Source organism: Barbus barbus (genome assembly GCF_936440315.1).
Source record: "Barbus barbus genome assembly, chromosome: 13".
Classification (NCBI taxonomy): domain Eukaryota; kingdom Metazoa; phylum Chordata; class Actinopteri; order Cypriniformes; family Cyprinidae; genus Barbus; species Barbus barbus.
The window spans coordinates 30254203-30276110 of NC_136741.1; the positions used below are offsets into that span (position 1 = coordinate 30254203).

The 21908-nt window shown below is 36.5% G+C and overlaps 1 protein-coding gene across 1 annotated transcript; it reads left to right on the top strand.

Annotated features, from left to right (window-relative positions):
- Positions 1-17928: 17928 nt before the first annotated feature.
- LOC306878879 (putative N-acetyltransferase camello) lies at positions 17929-21689 on the top strand. The gene is made up of 2 exons (XM_079431458.1): positions 17929-18174; positions 20299-21689. Coding segments are annotated over exons 1-2 (687 nt in total). The 5' UTR covers positions 17929-18173; the 3' UTR covers positions 20985-21689.
- The last annotated feature ends 219 nt before the right edge of the window (positions 21690-21908 follow it).

Sequence of the window (21908 nt, forward strand, 5' to 3'; positions counted from 1 at the left end):
CGCGTATCAGTCCATAAGAGCCAAGACTCATTCATCACTGCAACTTTTTCCACGGCTCGATGTGTATTTCCAGGCTCATTCTTTATCATTAAAGTCCTCCTCCCAGGCTAATAATGTACTACAATGATAAACAAAGCACTCTGGTGACGGGGAACTACAGCGGTCGGTTAGTTTGAGGAAAAAATGCCATTCACCTTTTTGACTTTGTGCCGCTGGTTCATATTGCAGTGTTTGGTTCCCTTGGTCTGAAATAATCCGAGGCTCTTGAGAGGCCACGAGTAGTCGTGATAACCGCTGGACATGAGCTGAGATCAGCCGGATGAATGTGACGGTCGTGAACTGCAGCCGCTGGGGAGCCGGAGCCGCTACAGGGACTGATAGAGGCCTGAGATTTCAGAGCAACATGTTTATATCACAGTCCGTTTAGAAAAGAGCCCGGAGCAACAGACTCTCACAGAGAGATAAAAAGAGAGAAATATAAAAGAAAGAGGCAGGGTACAGAATTAACACATGGTAAATGCTAAAAAGTCAGTTTTTTAATAGTAAATAGTTAGTTTTGTAATCGATCTATGAGTATGTCATGGTCCATAGTGTTGAATGCAGCACTAAGATCAAGTAATACTAGCAATGAGATGCAGCCTTGGTCTGAAGCAAGAAATTTGTAATTTTAACAAGCGCAGTTTCTGTACTATGGTGAGGCCTGAAACCTGACTGAAATTCTTCATAGAGAAAATTTTTTTGAAAGTAGGAACACAATTGAGCAGACACAACTTTTTCTAAAATTTTAGACATAAACAGAAGATTTGAAACGGGTCTGTAATTTGCCAGTTCATTAGAATTTAGTTGTGGTTTCTTAATAAGAGGCTTAATAACCACCAGCTTGAATGGTTTTGGGACGTGACCTAAAGATAACGATGAGTTAATAAAATCATTACAAACATCTAGAACTCAAGCTTCAATATTTGACCAGTGTTTTACTAGTAACTTCCTAACAACCCACATAACCCACAAAAAAAAATACATCAGAGGCAAACATCCACAACACCCTAGTAACCACCTAGCAACACCCTAGTAACTATTTAGAATACCCTAGAAACTACATGATCCACAAAACCCACTCAGAACCTCTTAGCAACCACACACAACCCCTAGTAAACACCTAGCAACACCCTAGCAACTATTTAGAATACCTTATTAAACACATAATCCACTAAAAACCCACTAGAAAACCTTAGTAAACAAAACCAACACTCTAGTAATCACCTAGCAACACCCTAACAACCACATAACCCACTAAAAACATCAGAAGCAAATATCCACAACACCCTAGTGACCACCTAGCAACTATTTAGAATACCTAGCAAAACCCATCAGAACCCCTTAACACCTACAACACCCTAGCGACTATTTTGAATACACTAGCAACTACAAAAACCCTCTCAGAAACCTTTCACAACAACTCACAACACAATAGTAACCACCTAGCAACACCCTAGCAACTATTTAGAATACCTAGCAAAACCCATCAGAACCCCTTAACACCTACAACACCCTAGTAACCACCTAGCAACACCCTAGCGACTATTTTGAATACGTTAGTAAACACATAACCCACTAAAAACCCACCAGAAGCCCTTAGTAAACAAAAACAACACCCTAGTAACCACCTAACAACACCCTAGCAACTATTTATAATTGAAAAATTGAAATGAAATAAGAAACTGCATGAGTTTTCCATGCAAATATATATATATATATATATATATATATATTATATTATTTGCAAAATCAGATAACTTTTAATTTTCAAAAATCGTTATTTATTATGTTATCATGTTTTTATTGTGTTAGTTAGCTATTTTTTAGTTACTTTTTAACCCAGTCCAAATAACCCAACTGCAGTTTGATTGAGATTAATTGGAATGCACAAGGAAAAAACATGATTTCTGAGAATTATAGAGAGACTAAGCCACCGAAATGAAAATCTGAAGATCAAAGCATTGATGTATCTCCTTGTTTCTGGGAGAGATGGCATTTGAACAAGAGATTGGCTTTAATACAGTTTTTAATGATTCAGTAGCCTGTGTCCTGGCCTCAAATATACTAGAGAAAAACAGCTAAATAATTCCTTTGTCATAGGAAGAAAAATTATATTGACGTAATTCAAAATACGGTTTCATGGCCAGTAAATATTCTCAGTTCACCCGTCGTTGGCAGGAATGTCAAAAGGTTAAAGTGGGACCCTGGAAGGAGGGCATCTGACTGTGACATTAAGTTATTAAACTGATGTTGATGTGGGTATTTTTCTTCACTGTGCGTGTGTGTGTGTGTGTGTGTGTGTGAGAGAGTGAGAGTCTGGAGGTGTGTTTGGGTGGTATGACTCACCAAAAGCAATCACCTACTTTTCACCATCAACTCCTCTCAAACTTGCTGTTTAATAGCCTGCAATGTTTTGCCACGGGCACCTTTTATACCTCCTTCTATAAAAAATAAAACTGAAGGCCGCTCTCCTTCACATTCTCCTTCACACAGAACAGAGGAAAATGGCTGCTTTAGAAGCTAATTGCAGTCATAACATCGTTCTATCCATCATTTCTCTCTCATGCTGCATGCATGCATGAGTCCTTGGAGACAGTTTCCATATTTAAACAGCACAGCTCCTCCACAGAAAGATCATGACCTGAGTCTTAATGTAGCCTTAACATCAGAGTATATGCTACATTACGAATTCAATTAGAACGATAGATAGAATGATAGACAGAACGATAGACAGATAGATGGTTGAGGACTGCAGGTTCATTTCTGGTGTTTAATGGTAAATGAAGGTGTAGAGAAATTCAGAAACGCGCGGCAGCTCGCAGCGCCTTCCACCACAATCCAGCAGCCGCCCCAGAGACAATGATGAAACCAGAGGCAACAGCTCTGATGCAGAAGGTCCTTTCCGCATGTGAGAAAATCCAGATCACACCAGCACATCATTGAAAAACACGGCTCTCCATGCAACTGCCGTAACAAGGCAAATTCATTTCCAATATACTGCATTTAAAACAATCATCATGATATGAAGAGCATGAACATTGGTGCACATCGGTGTGAAGATGTGCAATTATCATGCTTGCTTAAATGCATTTCAAACTGAATCAGCCATAACAGAGGAAGATCTTCCCGCTCTAGCTCTCCAGCAACAGAATGACGAATGGCTGTAGGAGAAGAACTGTGCGGAAAGCCCTTATATGGAGATGATTTGGGCTGTATTATGCTAATTACTAACCGTAGGCTCATGATCCATCACTTAAGACAATCCGGATCAACATTAGATCAAATTTTGCATATAAATACGCAATTATTAGCGTATTTGATTGCACATTTCTCTCAGTGTTCTCATTTAAACCAATAGAACTGAGCTCAAAATATTAGGCGTTATGTTATTATGATTAAATCTAGGTTAATATTTATTGCCGGTCACGATCAATAATTCAAACCACACATCATTGTTTCTGCAGGGAGGCTTAAAAATGCCTCAAGGCAGTAAGATCAGTGCAAGAACGATTGCTGTTGCCGTTTGGACCGAAACAATACGGTAAGATCCTGGATGTGAATCATAACATCATTACAGCGTGTCTTTTCTTTGATGTAGCTGAGCCGTGAATCCTCTCCCCTTTTCCTTGAGATTCAAGCGGTTATTTCTGCTCATCCTTTCTTTGTGTAGACGCTGCGTTACATAACAAGCCTATGAAGGCTTTGCATGATGACGCTGGCAGCATCTAGACAACTACGACCCCCACCACATGTCTGCTTCTACCCCTGACACCCAACGCTAGAACAGAGTCTGGATCAGGGAGCTGATGCTCCTGCAGAACACAGCTGCCCTCTACAGTTCACATACATTACACTGATCAACACGAGTGCTTCTGAATACAGGGATACAGGAATAAGACTACAAGAGCTGCATCCTAAAAATCAATCAGTAAAATCAAATAATAAAAATAAAACCAATATATATCAAATAAATCAAAGAAAATGTTTTGCATAAAGAATCTGCAGGTTCTATTTTTTCCCATTTTTTCAAATTAAATATATACATATACAAATAGTATATTTAAAAAAAAAATTTAAAAAAAAAAACAACAATGAAAATTACCGGTACATGATTCGCATTATAGTATTGAGAATTTGGGGACTAAAATGTGCTAGTGGGGAAGTCGTGGCCTAATGGTTAGAGAGTTGGACTCGTGATCCAAAGGTTGCGGGTTTGAGTCTCGGGCCGGCAGGGATTGAAGGTGGGGGGAGTGAATGTCCAGCGCTCTCTCCACCCTCAATACCACGACTGAGGTGCCCTTGAGCAAGGCACCGAACCCCCAATTGCTCCCCGGGCGCCGCAGCATAAATGGTTGCCCACTGCTCCGGGTGTATGTTCACGGTGTGTGTGTGTTCACTGCTGTGTGTGTGTGTGTGTGTGTTCACTGCTGTGTGTGTGCACGTTGGATGGGTTAAATGCAGAGCACGAATTCCGAGTATGGGTCACCATACTTGGCTGAATGTCACTTCACTTCACTTCACTTCACTAGTTTCAGAATAAAAAAGAAAATTTTGCATAAAGAATTTTTCTTGAATATATTTTTTTGAGTATGTTGTGAATTAATATCTTTTTTCTTTATTTGAAAATGACAGGGTGAATCTCACAAATACATGTCTAGATCATGTTTAACCATAAAGTAAAAGTAAAATAATAATAATAAAATAGAAATGATAATATTTTGCATACAGAATCTCATGTGTCAAAATGATGCATTTAGACATTTATCTTTTAAGATTTTTATCTCATCTGTTATGCAAATGTATAAAATCCTAATTTTCATTTTTCAATGTAAATTACTTCTATGATGAACATATACATTACAAATTAAATATATACATACATTTAAGTAAATATAAATAATAAACATATAGTTATATAAATATTTTTCACATTAAAATAATGAAAATTACATGTTTTTATTTAGGGGTTAAAATGTGGTAATTACAGCCTTAATCTTCTTTATGCAAAATAATCTTTCTTTCTTTTTATTTTATATATATTTTTGAATATAGTCACCTGTAATTTTGCTCTGACAGCTTCAATCTCATTTTTACTCTTATTACTGGTTTGCAATCTAGTGGTGCAGTAATGTAATTGCATCCCTTTTAATATTGAGCTCTAGTGTTTTGCACTGCAGGTTTATTTAGCAGACATTGTTTATAAGCAATATAATTTGGTCAACACTGATATCTAACCATTACCTTGAGGAAAGGCCTGCCGTTGATGTTGATAAGCAACATTTATCTCAAGACTAGACATTCAGCATTACATGCATTACAGCACAGGCGAGTGATCTGACAGTAATATCAATGTCTAGCAGACGTATAGTGTTCATGTGCACACACAAACCCCTGTCTGTGTTTCTGCATGTGTGTATTGGTAGATCCAATCCAATTCATTGAACCGTCCTTTCTGCAAAAGGATAATTCAGTTATCATTTCATGACTTTAACGTAGGGGTGTGCGATATGACGATTTTTGATCGTGGACGATAAAAATGTCCCCACGATCTGCTTTTGAAGAAATATCGTAGTATCGCGCTACAGCACACATTGTCAAATACAGTTCTGGCGCCGCCGTCTCTATGTACTGTACAACACGACATACAGCAGTAGAGTTACTCAGACAGGACACTGCACTTATTCGCGATCGCAAAAGTACATTATTTGCATACAAGCCTTGCTGGTTAAATGTTTAATTCGCGCGCTGGTCTGACGTGCGCTTGTTCTGAGCGCATACACCTGAAGCACGCGCACTAAAACGCCTGTCTAACAGCGCCTGATTACTCAACTAAGTTATATTTTGCGCTAATACTGTCAAAACACACAAGGTTTACATACAGACTGAGTTGGTTATCTCTAAAATGAAAGTAAATAGTTAAGAGAGAAACGGATGCGTGCCTGTACTGTATATTAGATGCGTGCAGCTCTTAAAGGGACAGGACACTAAACATGCTGTCGACTGTCATTAAAGGGATAGTTCACCCTAAAATTGAATTTCTGTCATTATTTACTCAGTGGAAAACCAAACAGTTGCTGGTCTACATTGACTTTGATAGTAGGAAAGAAAAATCCTATGGAAGTCACTGAGGACCAGCAACTGTTTGGTTTTCCACCTTCTTCAAAATGGCATTTATAAATGTTCAGCAGAAGAAAGAAACTCATTCCGGTTTAAAACAACTTTTGAGTAAATGATGATATAAAAATACAACATTATGACAGAATTGACAGACAGATGACAGAATATTAATTTGTGGGGGAACTATTCATTTAACGTTAACAAAACAACAAAACGCAAAGAGAAAAATCACTCACTATTCTTGACTGAAAAACTTTAAAACAGTTGCTTTAGGAATCAGTCTATCTAGTGTTTTATTTTTATATTTGTTCATTCAATTTCATTGAATGCTCTGCTAAATACACCTATTGTACCTGGAAATAAAGCACTGTTTGTTTTATTTGTATATTATGTGTATTTGTAATGTGTATCTTTGTTCTTATTGATGACAAAGATTTTTTATCTTCACCCACTTTGGCCTAAATATCTGCCATGCATCTTTGTCTTTCTAGTTTGGCTGTAATGCTCAGACAACTTGTAAAACCAAAATAGTAAAACTAACAAAGAATCGGGATAAAAATCGTGAATCGTGATATTTCTATAAAAAATCGTGATATGATATTTTTCCCATATCGCCCACCCCTACTTTAACGGTAAAACAAAAACGACTGCAGTCAAATTAAAAATGACAATCAAATCAAATAATTATAGAAAGCAAGTCTTCAGTTTAAGTTGGTTTGCTGAGAAACACACACACACACACACACACACACACACACACACACACATACACACACACACACACACACACACACATACACACATTATATATAAAGATGTGTATATCAGTTTAATTTAGGATGAAAAGGATTTTTTATATTGAACAATTTAATGTTTTATTTAATATTATATAATTAAAATAATAGTTTTATAATAGAATTATTTCAGGCTGAAAAAGATTGTTTTCACTTAATATTTAAATAATTAAACCATTAAAAGAGAAAAACTGGATCTTCAGACACAGAAGAAGAGAACGGTGGATAACATTCCACATTGAGTGAATCCTGACCTTCTGTAAATCCCACAGAGCTCGTGATCACCACATTAGTACCTGACAGCGGCTGCTGGGACTGAGAGACTGATTATTTACACAGACAGACAAACAATAGACTAATAGACACGAAACCTGCGCCACCAGACCAGCAATATGCTACAATAGCGAGAGCGCTTCCACGTCTGTATCACCAGCGACGGCTTGAATGGAAACAAACAGCTCGACGTGCCATTATCAAGAAAGGACGGACTGCTCATTGAGAGCTAAACAATCTGCATATCCCAATATGCTAATGGCCTCCACCGTATTTGGACAGCAATTGATTTGTGAGGCATTATGCAAATGAAATCAAGCTGAACGGCCAATGACAACAATGGAAACAAACCCGACATCGGCTAAAACAATACAAGCTGCTCTGGCTGCATTTTCTGCACTGGACAGATATTTTACCACTATATTGTGTTTAACATGGAAAACGAGAACCAGCCTGATTATGAAAATTGTTCCAAATGGACAAAGAACACCAAAAATCTCATATTCGTGAAGATCTTTGGGGATTTTTTTTTAACAAATTAACAAATATTTAGGCCTGAATTGAAGATTTATGTAATTCAATAGCACAAAAAAACAAAAACAAAAAAAAAGCATAGTTTATTATGAACTATTTGCATCTATTTGATTTTATTTAAACAATCATATTTAGAAAATGCATTTATTCAAATTGCTCAGAATCAGTACATTGTGAAAGGAACAGCGTTATTTTAGTATCATTGAGACTATTATAGTTTTATTAATCAGTTTTCAGTAATTTAGTTATGTGTTCTTGTTATGTTTAGTATTTTTTTATGTCTAGTTTCTATTATTAAATTCCAGTTCGTTACTTTAGTAGATCAAGTTAAGCTAAATTAATACAATAAATGTTGCCTTAGCTGAAATAAAAGTGTTTTTATATATATATATTTTATTTCAGTTAATATTTATTTTATTTAAAGACATATTTTTTATGGTTTTAGCTTTTATTGAACTATAATTACACTTTATATTACAATTACATTTTTTTTTTTTTTTTGTTTAAACACATGGTTAAAATAAAGCTAGCTGTGGAACAAGCTATTTTCAATTATTTATAATGTATAAGACTGAAAGAAAAAGGCTTTATTGATGATAAATATATAAACCTGTGCATTTAAAACACATTCAGCGTATTAGTACTAATTCAGAAATCTTACCCGTTTCATTTATGCGTGGCTGACAAATATACATTACATTGTTTATCTTAAAGTGTGTAGTCCAAATAGATAATAATCTTAAATTTAGGCCTGAATATGTTTTTGTGCATAAACTGTAAAACTATTCCTTTAAAGGTGGGGTATGTAATGTTTCAAAAAACACTTTAGAAAACTGAGTCGAGGCCGAGTACCAAAACAAACTTGTAGCCAATCAGCTGTAAGGGGCGTGTCTACTCATGATACAGAGGAGAGAGCGTTCAGTGCACAGGACAGACATTAGCCGAGCCGACAGAAAGATAGAGATGGCGGATAAAAACAAAAGAGGAAAATGACTGTGAACGATTAGGCAAGAAGTAGGACCCGTGTAAATATCGGATCAGCTTTCCAACTCAAGGAGCGGAAGGCCTGCGAGGTTGCTTTGTTTTTTGCTTTGTGACACACTTTCCCAAACAGCTCTTCCAGCGCTGTGTGTGGGACGTTCTTGTCGACTAAGTGCTTTTTGTCTTTGTGCAAACAATCACTAAATCGAGACGAATTTGTCGATCATGGTGCTTCCAGTAGATGCTCACTGTGGAGCAGCCAAAACTCCCACGCTGCACGTCTGTGATGGAGAACACAGCTATTGTGTAGCAGCGTAATATGTATGAGTGATTACTGACATGGTTAAAAAGAGCTTATGGCGCTAATTCTGTCTGATGTGTGGAATATGCCAATTATTGCAATGACGACATACTGTATTTGGCCCTCTGACTACTATTTCTGGCTGTTTGATGGAAAATAGTAAGGGTAATTAGTCATGTAAGTCGTCCACACGTTTGTGCTACAGTCCTGAGGGGTTCCTCAAATCATGGGCATTGTTTAGTAGGTGTGCTGTTCATTCATAAGTCACCAGACATCAGATTTTCACCTGCTGAATGATAAAACAGACCAGAACCATCTAAGGCAATCTATACACGTAATGTAGCAACTCCCTATCAACCACCCAAACGCCTTAGCAACTGCATAGCAACATGCTGAAAACCTCAGAAAAACCTAAGCAACCACCAAAAAAAACATCTAGAATACCCTAGCAAGCACTCAAAACACAGATTTTTTTGTTATTTTATTTTTAATCATTTACAAGCAATAAAAATAGTCTAAGAGGGTTCCAATACATGAAAATTCAGAAATGAACTATGTATTTATCAATTTACACCATATCAGCATCAAAGGCTATATTCATGGCAAACTCAAGAATAATACAATTTAAAATAGACTTACCGGTAATAACAATATTTCAATTAACTGTATTCAATAATTTAGCAATATTGTTTTTTTTTTTACAAGCAAACCAAATACAAAACTTAAAAATAAAATAAATAAATAAAAATAAACAAATAAATGAATGCAATCTTTCAAGCTGATATTTTAGAAATGAATAGAAATATTATACCACAACCACCACACAGTCTTACAAGCAACTGAAGTGTATAAAGAATTCAAATATATATCAACATCTTTCTTGAAAATAAAAAAGGCATTTTCTTTGAAAACGTACATTTGTGAATGTAAAATTTAAAAATATAAAATATTAACTTAATATGAAAACGATCCTGTTTCAAAATACTACTTTTTACAAAATAATAAAAATGTAAAAATCCAAAACTGCAATAATTGTATATTATATATACAGTTAAAGATTTCTGAGTTATACAACCCGAATTCTGGAAATGTTGGGACATTTTTTACATTTGAATAAAATGATAACTAAAAGTCTTTCAAACATTTCCGGAATTCGAGTTGTATTAGGAATTTAATTATAAAAGATATAAATATAAAATTAGGTGGCCTTAACTACTATGTTCTTACATTTAAATTAATAATTTGATACAATGCACTTATTGAGCACGTACATGTTTTTACATTGTACTTGTATTTTTAAAAATACCTATGTAATTACATCTTTAATTAATTTTTGTAATTAAATTTATAATTTCACTGTTGACCCATCTCTTACACCTTAACCCACCCTTAAACCCATACCACCAAACCTGTCCCTAACCTTACCCGTATCCCACCTCAATAGCAGCAAAAGTGTTTTGCAATACAATATGACCACAATAAGTACATTGTACTTATTTTTTGATGTAAGTACATAGTAGTTAAGGCCATATAAAGTGTGACTGTAATATCTTCCACTAAAAAGAGGCTACTACAAGAGAGAGCCACACTGAATCAGATACTGAATAATTTAAACCGAATCCAGGATGTCTTAATGACCCTATTAGCTTCATACGGAGCATGGAGTCGGGCTAGATCTTTCAGACTGTCTGGAGACCTTCAAGGTCAGATGAACCTGCGTGGCATCTCAGATCGATAAAAACAACATCAGCGATAGCATGAAAAATAGCAGCGATGCTTCATCCTCATCAAGGCCTTTCTCACCAAACATCCATGAGATGCAGGAACATACCTGTGATGCTCATGTACATGGACTAAACTAATACTCTCTTTGCTGCTTTATTGTTTATGCATAAATGCACACAGACACTCACACACGTATACACCCATACACTTCTGAATAAAGAGCTCAGAGTGGGGTCCAGCCAATTCATGCTTCTTTTAGGGACTCAGGAGGTGATAGAGCAGCATTATTTGCCAGTGCATGCATGATGAGAGCAGTCATTGTGGTTTTACTATTAACATCGCATTCAGCACTCCCTCTGCACACACCAATCACGACACAAAGAGGATGCAGTTGTCATGGAAACGTTGTGGCGACTTGAACCGGAGACGAGAGCTTTACCGTCTCTAGGAGACTACAGGTGCGCATCTCTATATCTATGGATGGGAACACCAAAGATGGACATTCTACACATTCTTGGATACTGCTTTTGATTTGTGTCTTCAAAGGATTTCCCATGGCAAAAACACAAATTTTTGGTTGTGAACCATCAGAACAGATGCATCAAGCTCTATTCCACAATCTAGTGGGCTGCCTTGCACCTTCTAAAGAAGTAATCTAACTAAAATGTTTCTCATAAGTGGCTAAACATTCTAGATAGGGAGCAACTACAAATGCCGCACAAATAGTACTCTGTGTGTTATGTGTATGTGAGACTTGATTAACTCACTCAAATGCATTAAACTGTGTAATACCCACAATTAATTATGTTTAGCTATTTTTATCAATTCATTTCAATATTAAAAGTAATGTTAAGATAAAACTGATTTTCACTGAGCAATGCATTCTGGGATTGCTTAGATTTGTCCAAAAGAAGGTATTTTTATGATTATATCATCAAACAAATTTTATTTTTTTGGAACAGGCATGAAAGCTATATTTAAGCTATATTTTAAATTCTTAATGTGCAATTGTTTTGATTTATTATTAATTTGGTATTAGTTTTAAAAGCATATGTAGTTAATTCAACAAAAATGCACGTGCATTTGATATTCAGTTGGTAAACTCATTAATAAATAAGAAAAAATACATATTTTGCCTCGTTAAACATTAAAAGACTTTATCATGTATAGACTTTCTTTGAAAATGTATATTTATATATGTAAAATTTTGCAAGGAATTGTTAATTAAATAAAATATTTATAGAAAAAAAATATGAAACGTGTCTTTTATCAAAAATGCAGAACACAAACTAAGAAGTTTTTTTTTTACAACATTCGAAAAGTCCGTGCAAAACTTTGCAACTCCAAAAAACGTTTCTTTAAAATTATGTAAAAAGAGGGCATTTGGGTGAAATACTGTTTTTAAACTTATATAACTATAAATGCACTTGTAACTTACTGGGTACCAATTATGAATAATTTTAAAAGAAACTTTTTAAAAAATCTTTTCATTCTATATCAATTAATTTATTATTCTAAAAACTTACAAAAACATAGATCATGAATCATTTTAGAGACGGATTGTAATTCCAAAAACTGGATGGGATTGGATAGTGAAGATGCACCCTAGGTAGGCAGCTCACTAGGTTTTGGAGCAGAGCTTCCTATCATATTCAGAGAAAGGACATGTAGGCAGGTATTCACAACAAAACTTCTCTGAACTCTGAGACCTGTCAAGTGTAGAAGTAGGACAATTTAATGGTGCAATTCAAATTGTTGCAATGCATATCGCTACAAAGCAATTTTTTTATAAAATAGTGCCTTATAGCCCTTAGTAACAAGCCAAAACACACCAACACTAGACCTACACCAGTATTTCAGTATTTAGTGGGTCACTTAGTATCTATTTCAGTCATGTTAAATATTCCCATCCACTGCTCCAAAATCCCGCTCCACATAACTAACATCAAACATGTTCTGATGCATCGCACTGCGCTTTCACTTTCAGTGTGCATAGACAAATTACTTTATTATTACTCGTAATAATAAAGCCAGACTGTTTTGTTGCATTTCTCGACGCCCATCAAATCACATAATTGTTTAAAACTTAGAAAAATCTCAGAGGAAAAAAATAGCAAACCACATCATAGAAACCATCAAGAGGCTAATGATTACAGCTGAATAATACCGCCTGACTTGTATTTAATAGACTTCCTGTATGTCACACAGCACAGTGTGCCTAAAACTCATTTCGCCCCATTAAATATTCAAAGGCTTCATCAAATATAATAGACCGTCAGAAGTGCCATTATGTGAACACAACCATGCCCACTTAAGGCTAACAGACATGGCAAGACATGTAACCATTTCAACAAGCTATACTGAAGTGCATCTACATGCATCGTCATACTGCATCCATTCACTCATCCATCACTAGAAGGAATATTACACCAAACTGGCCCTTCTGTCAGAATCGGCACTGCAGTACTGATGAACAAATCAATCAAATCTCAAAGTTTACACGAGATGTACTGATTATGAATGCAATATATGACAGCTTGAGCTTAGGGAATGAAAATATACACTTGCACTGGACATACAAAAAACTTCAAGTATGCAACAGACAAATAAAACCCAATGTTCAGTGCATTTAATTATATAATAATAAGCACACTTTCAGCAATGGCATATGGATTTTATTAGTCCTTTTGAAAAAAAAAATCCATATATTCTATGTGAAATAGACTGAACATATTATAAAAGATGTATTTGATATTATATATTATATGATTATATCATTATATAATATCTGATCAATATAGCCAATGAAAATAAATTGTATATATTTTCATAGGCTATACATATATATATGTGTGTGTGTGTGTGTGTGTGTGCTGTAATTTACATGAAATATTATATGAATATATTAGAATATGTATCTGCATAAACCATATTTATAAGCACTAAGTATTATATAAAAAAAATATGTATTATGCAAAACAAGACCCTGAGACCATTTAAAGTCATACAAATTAAAGCAATCTTGCAGATATTAAAAAATAAATTAATTCAATTATGCCCAGGAGATTATAAGCTTTTATATGGATTTGTAACTTCTGCCTGTATGAAATATTAAACTTTTAGTATATATTTAGTATATATGAAACAGTGCATGAATTGATATGAAATAATAATACTTTTAGATTATTAACTATATTATATTATGCATCAGACATTATAAGAGCATTGAACTTTAGTGCATTACTGATCCACTGGGGTACAGGTTTTAAAAACGACTGATGTGAGATCTGACAATAAAAACATAATTAATATTTGCATATGAAATATATTTTGTACATACCACATTATAAAATTAGATTATCCATATGACCAATATGACATATAGACTAAATATCGTCATTTAGTCTCATCTATCAGAGGGTGGCGTGTTGAATATTAATATCGCAGTCTCACATTCCCAGAGTTTATTCTTCTCAGGTGTCAAAGCGTCAGAAATGTCTCACCTTTCCCGGATGCCTCCCCTGCAGCGGCGTCAGAGGCGCTCGGCGTCTCCTCATCGCCAGTGGCGGAGCTAGACTTTTAAAACAGGGGTGGCAAAGGGGTGGCAAGGTATTATTTTGGGGGGTCAATATACAAAGTGTTCAATTACACTAAAAATTAATTATTTTCCACAAAATGTATACAGATTAATTAAAGTTGTTTATTTTCCAAAATTTCTTTCTTCTGCTGAACAGAAAGGAAGATATTTAGAAGAATGTCAGTAATCAGACAGTTTTAGATACCATTGACTATGGAAGTCAATGGTATCTAAAACTGTCTGATTACTGACATTCTTCTAAATATCTTCCTTTCTGTTCAGCAGAAGAAAGAAATTCATACAGGTTTGAAACAACATGAGGCTGAGTATATGATGACAGAATTTTCATTTTTTGGTAGAGTATCCCTTTAATGTTTTTTGTACATGGCTACTCTACCTACCACTTGGTCCTTTTGGTGCACATGTGATGCTTGAGCTGGGTATGGGGAGTTCAGTGCATTGTTCTTCTTTTTCTATTAGGTCTGGCTCACTGTCTTCCTCATCACTGGTAGAAATAACCGTCTCACTCTGGTCTTCTTCTGAATTTGAATTCATTATAAAATTATCATTGGATATTATACCATAATACTTTGCACAAAAATCATCACACAATCTGAATTTAAGACACAATTTACTGCCTCTGCTCACTGCTCTGACCTGCTGGTGATACACTGGGTTCTTGTGTGTCATCATCTTTCTATTCTTGACTTCCCTGTCCACCACCTACATATGGTTCACTACAACAGCTGACACTGGGATCTGTTTGGCCCTGATCTGCACCTGACTTTTGCTTCTTTAGAAAGAAGTTGGTGATATCGCTTTTTCTCTTCATTCTGCTGTCCCTATTCAAAGGAAAGCTTGGTTACACACCTCATGAAGAAACCAAAATTTGGAACAATTTGCTTGTTATTATTTACCATGAGTACACCATTACTACAAATACTAAAGTAATACATTACGACAAAATGTGAGTATATTGAGGTCTAGCCTATTTGACAACACAAGGAAAATTGCTTAAAGACGTCTAGACATGTTATGTTAAGTGCTAATAAATTGTATGTCTACACAAAGTTACTTCAGTACATCTCTACAGTCACATCTATTCAGGGATGCAAACACATGTATGGTCAAAAAAAGAGAGAGGTTATTGAAGCCCTCGCCCCGCGGCAAATATCCAGATACTTACATAATTGTGATGAATTTAATCCTTTGTAAGTTATCATTTTGCATTGTAAGATTACAGTTAACACCTTTAAATATTACATAAATGTATTATGTATTTTTATTAAACTTAGTGAGTATATAAATGAGCAGCAAAAAGTAATTCGAAAAAGTAAGCGATTGAGGGAGGGAGTGAGAGTGCGTTCGCGAGCGAGTGTGTGTGACTGTGTGTGTGTGCGCGCGAGAGTGAGTGAGTGTGTGTGTGTGTGTCTGTGTGTGTGTGTGAGAGAGAGAGAGTGCGTGTATGTGAGAGAGTGTATGTGCGAGTGTGTGTGTGTAGGCTATATGAGTGAGCTTGTGTATGTGCGAGTGAATGAGTGTGTGAGACAGCTCGCGATGACTGGTCGGAAAACAACGTGTAGTCTGACATGTTTCTTGTCCACGACGTGACAAAATTTTTAGGAGTCAAAATCGTGTAATCTGACACAGTGACAATCGTAACAGACAAAAAAAATCGATTCGAATCGTAAATCGAGTTTTTTATTTAAAAAATCGCAGATCTTCCTCGGTCCCGTGTGTGCTGCCGCGATGTTTTGGAGCCGTTTGGAGCACGAAAGAGCTGCGTGTCAGCTTAACCAATGAAAAGTGTAGCAGCAACAGCACGCTGCACGCTTGTGCGTGCTGTGTAAGGATGCATTCACGTCCGCTGGGAGATTTGAGAAATGTTCGTAAAAATCAAACAGTGTAATGTTTTCAGCGGGGTGGCAACAGGGGTGGCAAGGACTTCGTCTGGGGTGGCAATTGCCACCCCAACTAGCCCTCTGGCTCCGCCACTGCTCATCGCCCTCGAACAGCTGGTTCACCTCGCCCTGGATGTCACCGGCGGTCACCGTGAACCTCTGGCTCATGCTGTCGCTCTCTTCACCGGGATCCGGTCCGCGGTGATCAGCCCGGTCTCTGGTTGAGGAGTACGAGGACTAGTGTTAATACAAGAGCATAAACGTGTGTAACGTGTCCGGTTGAGACGTGCGTTTTATTGTTCTTTGATAACAGACATTGAATGAGTCGCGAGCGGATCATCAACCGGTGTCTGGGACTCACTGCACATCCGGGTCCTAAAGCCTGCCACTGATCGAGCAATCACAAACATTGATCATCCACCGCGTGCGCATTTATACACATTATACCGTACATGCAACCATTAGCAGACATATTAATATATAGGCCTAAATTTTCCTTTTTCAACATATCATTTGAAAATATTTTACATGCTATATTTACAACATGCTAAAACTCTAAATGCAGAACCTGACATTTTACTTTATTTTCCAAACCTATATATATATATATATATATATATATATATACGGCAAAGCATTATATTAAAAAAACAAGGTTAACTTTAAAATGTAGCCAATTAATACAATAAAACCCAAAATATGAGAACACAAAACAAAAAACGTATAAACACTTCTAAAGCTTTTTTAATTTATGTGAATATCCATTTATTTTATTTTAATTTGTTTACTTTATATTTTATTGCTCTTATTTTTTTGTGCTGTATTTGACTGTGATTGAACTAAACACACACACACACACACACACACACAATTATTAGGCTACTAAAAGCAATAATCCATGGTGGTACTTTTACTAAAAATGGTACATGGTACAAATATTTTAGCCAGTATTCCTGTTTGCACATGATAGATCCATGTAAATATCATGGTACATGAGTATGAAAATCATAACCATAATCACAGTACCAAGGCATTTCCTTACATATTCATCATGTATCATCCATTTGCATGGTACTCCAACATACTTGAGAGAATGCCACATGTCCAAAAACAGATAGCATAAGTTTAATATTTATAAGATAAATGTAAAACTGGATGCATTTTAAAAAAACAACAACAATAAAACCGATTTTATACCCCATGATATAATTTGTATTCTTGTTTTGAGCCAAAACTCTCTATTTTGTTCTTCCTTTTTTTTCAAGACTTCATTAATGGAATATAAAGTAGGACAAATGATTGCAGGATGTTTAGACATTTGTATGGGACGATATTCATTATTAGCAATGCTTCCAACATTTAATGGCATGACTTTAAGACTCTCATTTAAAAACTTTTTAAGGACTTAAATTTTGGAAGGATGAATTAAAACCTTTTAAGACCCACAGAAACCCTGTATTTATCAACTGAGTTCCACTGAGACACATGAAACACAAGTGCTTTATGATTTTAGAAAATTTAAATCTCGAGCTTTCATTAGATGACATTAACATAATTAAAGGGAAATAAGAAGCTACTTTCAAAATATTTGTAGGCTATATTAGAGCACAAGAGAAGCAGCGCAGTGAAACGCCGTAGTAAACGCTAGGTGGCGACAACAGCAGAACAGCGCGAGAGACCCTCCTCGAATGTACAGACGAGTAAACGCTGCAGCTATCACTACATGCTTCACTCGCATTCAAACACGTGTTTATATATGTTCAGGACATTTCTATATATTTTTAGGAAACTGTAAACTCCAGATGAAATGAGTCAAATGTTCGGTCTGATCTGTGAATGTCCTTGTGAACTTTGAACTGTTGAAAACCGCTGATAGTGTGATTTTAAGACACGAACCGACCACTGACTGGATAACAATAACCAAACTAAACAGTAAGTAGCTAACAGTTTATATACTTCTGACAGCTGCAAATATTTTAAATGTATTTATGCATTGAAGACAGTTCCACCAAAAAGTGAAGTTGCTGCCAAGTTTATTTCAGTTAGTCTCACTTATTGTCAATTGATTTGGTTCAAAATAAGTCAGACTAACTTAAATAAACCTGGCTTATTTACTAAACTTGTTTTATGAAACAGGCCCCCCTTTCCTCCGCCTTCTTGTCCTTATATGGCGTGGCTTCGACTGTTTTATATTATATAATTATTTGAACTTTCAAAATTCAACAGCAAGTTCTTCGCATATTTCTCATATTTTGTAAATACAAATGGAGACAATTTTAATATAAAAAAAATTAAAATAAAATACAATTAGACAATTAATTTAAAAAAAAAAATTAAATAAAAGGGCATTTTAAATTAATTTAGCAGAGAGATAGTTTTAAGACATTGGTTTGAAGCTGATATATTATTAGTTGGTCAGTTATTGAATTGTGGTCATGAAGTCATTTGAAAAACTGGTTTTGGCTTATCTGAAGGACATCACTGGACCCTTATTGGACCCCCCCGCAGTTTGCCTACAGAGCAAACAGGTCTGTGGATGATGCACTGCTGATTTTTCAAGTTTTCCCACTTACAAAGAATGGAGAGATCTGTAATTTTCATCGTAGGTACACCTGAACTGTGAGAGGCAGAATATAAAAAAAAATCCAGAAAAGCTCTTTGTATGATTTAAAAAAAAAATAACTTCCATTTTATTGCATGCAATAAGTATTTGATCACCTATCAACCAGCGAGAATTCTGGCTCTCACAGACCTGTTAGTTTGTCTTTAAGAAGCCCTCCTATCCTCCACTCATTACCTGTATTAATTGCACCTGTTTGAACTCGTTACCTGTATAAAAGACATCTGTTCACACACTCAATCAATCAGACTCCAACCTCTCCACTATGGGCAAGACCAAAGAGCTGTCTAAGGACAAAATTGTAGACCTGCACAAGGCTGGGATGGGCTACAGGACAATAGGCAAACAGCTTGGTGAGAAGGCAACAACTGTTGGCGCAATTATTAGAAAATGGAAGAAATTCAAGATGACTGTCAATCTCCCTGGGACTGGGGCTCCATGCAAGATCTCGCCTCGTGGAGTATTAATGATCCCGAGAAAGGTGAGGGATCAGCCTAGAACTACACGGGAGGACCTGGTCAATGACCTGAAGAGAGCTGAGACCACCGTCTCAACGGTTACCGTTAGTAACACACTACACCGTCATGGATTAAAATCCTGCAGCGCATGCGAGGTCCCCCTGCTCAAGCCAGCACATGTCCAGGCCCATCTGAAGTTTGCCAGAGACCATCTGGATGATCCAGAGGAGGCATGGGAGAAGGTCATGTGGTCAGATGAGACCAAAATAGAACTTTTTGGTATAAACTCCACTCGCCGATTTTGGAGGAAGAAGGATGAGTACCATCCCAACCGTGAAGCATGGGGGTGGAGACATCATGCTTTGGGGGTGCTTTTCTGCAAAGTGGACAGGACGACTGCACCGTATTGAGGGGAGGATGGACAGGGCCATGTATCGCGAGATTTTAGGCAACAACCTCCTTCCCTCAGTAAGAGCATTGAAGATGGGTCGTGGCTGGGTCTTCCAGCATGACAATGACCCCAAACACACAGCAAGGGCAACTAAGGAGTGGCTCCGTAAGAAGCATTTCAAGGTCCTGGAGTGGCCTTGCCAGTCTCCAGACCTGAACCCAATAGAAAATCTATGGAGGGAGCTGAAACTCTGTGTTGCCCAGCGACAGCCCCAACACCTGAAAGATCCGGAGAAGACCTGTATGGAGGAGTGGGTTGAGGTGTACCTACGATGAAAATGACAGATCTCTCCATTCTTTGTAAGTGGGAAAACTTGAAAAATCAGCAGTGTATCAAATACTTATTTGCCCCACTGTATATAGTATATAAAATGCTACATTTTCATATTATACCCTATATGTTTGTGTGTATATCTATCTACATCTCAACACACATTTAAGTTACAGTGCATTTTAAAAAGTCTTTTCTGTATTTTGTTGATTTCTTCCTATTCCTTTCTATTTTTGTTCCCCTTCACAATCCACCAGTGCACTTTGTGATCCGGCGGTATCGGCCGTCTGACCGGGAGGCTGTGGAAACGGTTTTCCGGGAAGGAATAATGGAGCACATCAATCCTGCGTTCATGTATGCCATGACCCGACCGCTGCATATCGTTGTAAGCCTGTTCTTTTACATCGGCGCGTATGTGATGAGTGGACAGTCTGTGGTTCCGGCCCTGGTGTCTGGAGGAGCCTGGATCGGCCTGGTGTACTTCTGCTGCTATGAGTTCTACGCTGGCTACGTCCGGGCGAGACTGAACACAGACATGCTGGACATCCCGGGTTACTACCTCAGCAATCCAGATAACTGCTTCTGGGTAGCCGAGGCTGAGATACACGGCCGGCCTCAGGTTTTGGGGATGGTGGCTGTGGAAGGTAAAAGTGACCTGGGAAGCGAAGGGAAAACGTATGGAGAGCTCTACCGGATGATTGTTTCATCCACCTGTCGCCGCTCTGGTCTCGGTTTACAGTTGGCCAAAACTGCAGAGGACTTCTGCAGGGAACGCCGCTTCTCAAAGATCGAACTGTCCACCTCATCTACACAGAAAGCGGCCATGGCGTTGTACTTTAGACTGGGTTTTAAACTCGTCCTGGTTCATACTCAGTCTGAGTTTCCCAAGTGGATAATCTGGATGACTAGAGCCACAATTCTGACCATGGAGAAGAACATCTGATCTTTAGCGTCTCATCTGAAGGCTTAAATCCTACAAGTCTTATAGTTTTGATTAATGTACTGTTTTTCTTTCATAATCATAGCTGCATGGTTATACTGCACTTTTTATAGACATTTTATAACGCTGTTTTATAATACACAAATGTGATTAAAGATTTTTCACTTTTGCATTTGATGCCTTGTTTATTTCTTGTTTTCAAATTAATTTCCTTATTTCAGTTATAATTTTTTATTGCACAGCCCAAATGAAAATCAAAAGTTTGGAATAGTTAAGATTTCTTTTAATGTTTTTTAAAAATGTTTCTTATGCGCACCAAGACTGCATTTATGTCTTCAGTGTCGCACGATCTTTCAGATATCATTCTAATGTCGATATTATAATATATTTTTAAAGATAAGAACTGTTATTAATAACTGAGGAGCAAATCGGCATATCAGAATCATTTCTAAAAGACACTGAAGACTGGAGTAATGATACTGAAAATACAGCTTTGCATCACAGAAATAAATGACCATATAATCACATAGAAAACAGTGATTTTAAATTATAATATTTTATGATATTACAGTGTTTACTGTAAAAGTTTTTGAGCAAATAAATGCAGCCTTGGTGAGACTTTGTTCAAAAACATGAAAAAAATTGTAATTATTCAAAACTTGATAAATGAAAAAATGCACATGCATATCAATAAATGAACATATAAAGTAATCCATTGTAAACTGACACGAGTGCCTCCTTGAAAATGCATATTTGAAATATCCAGGTAAGAAGTTGGCTATAAAAACATTCTGGAGCTTATTCTGAACTTGATTTATTTTTTTGTGATGCATAGTAACAATTAATAATAAATTAGGGAAAGTGTGCTTTCATAAAAGTAATGCTCATACAATAAATGTTCTGTTGTTGTACTGCTTCTAACAAACA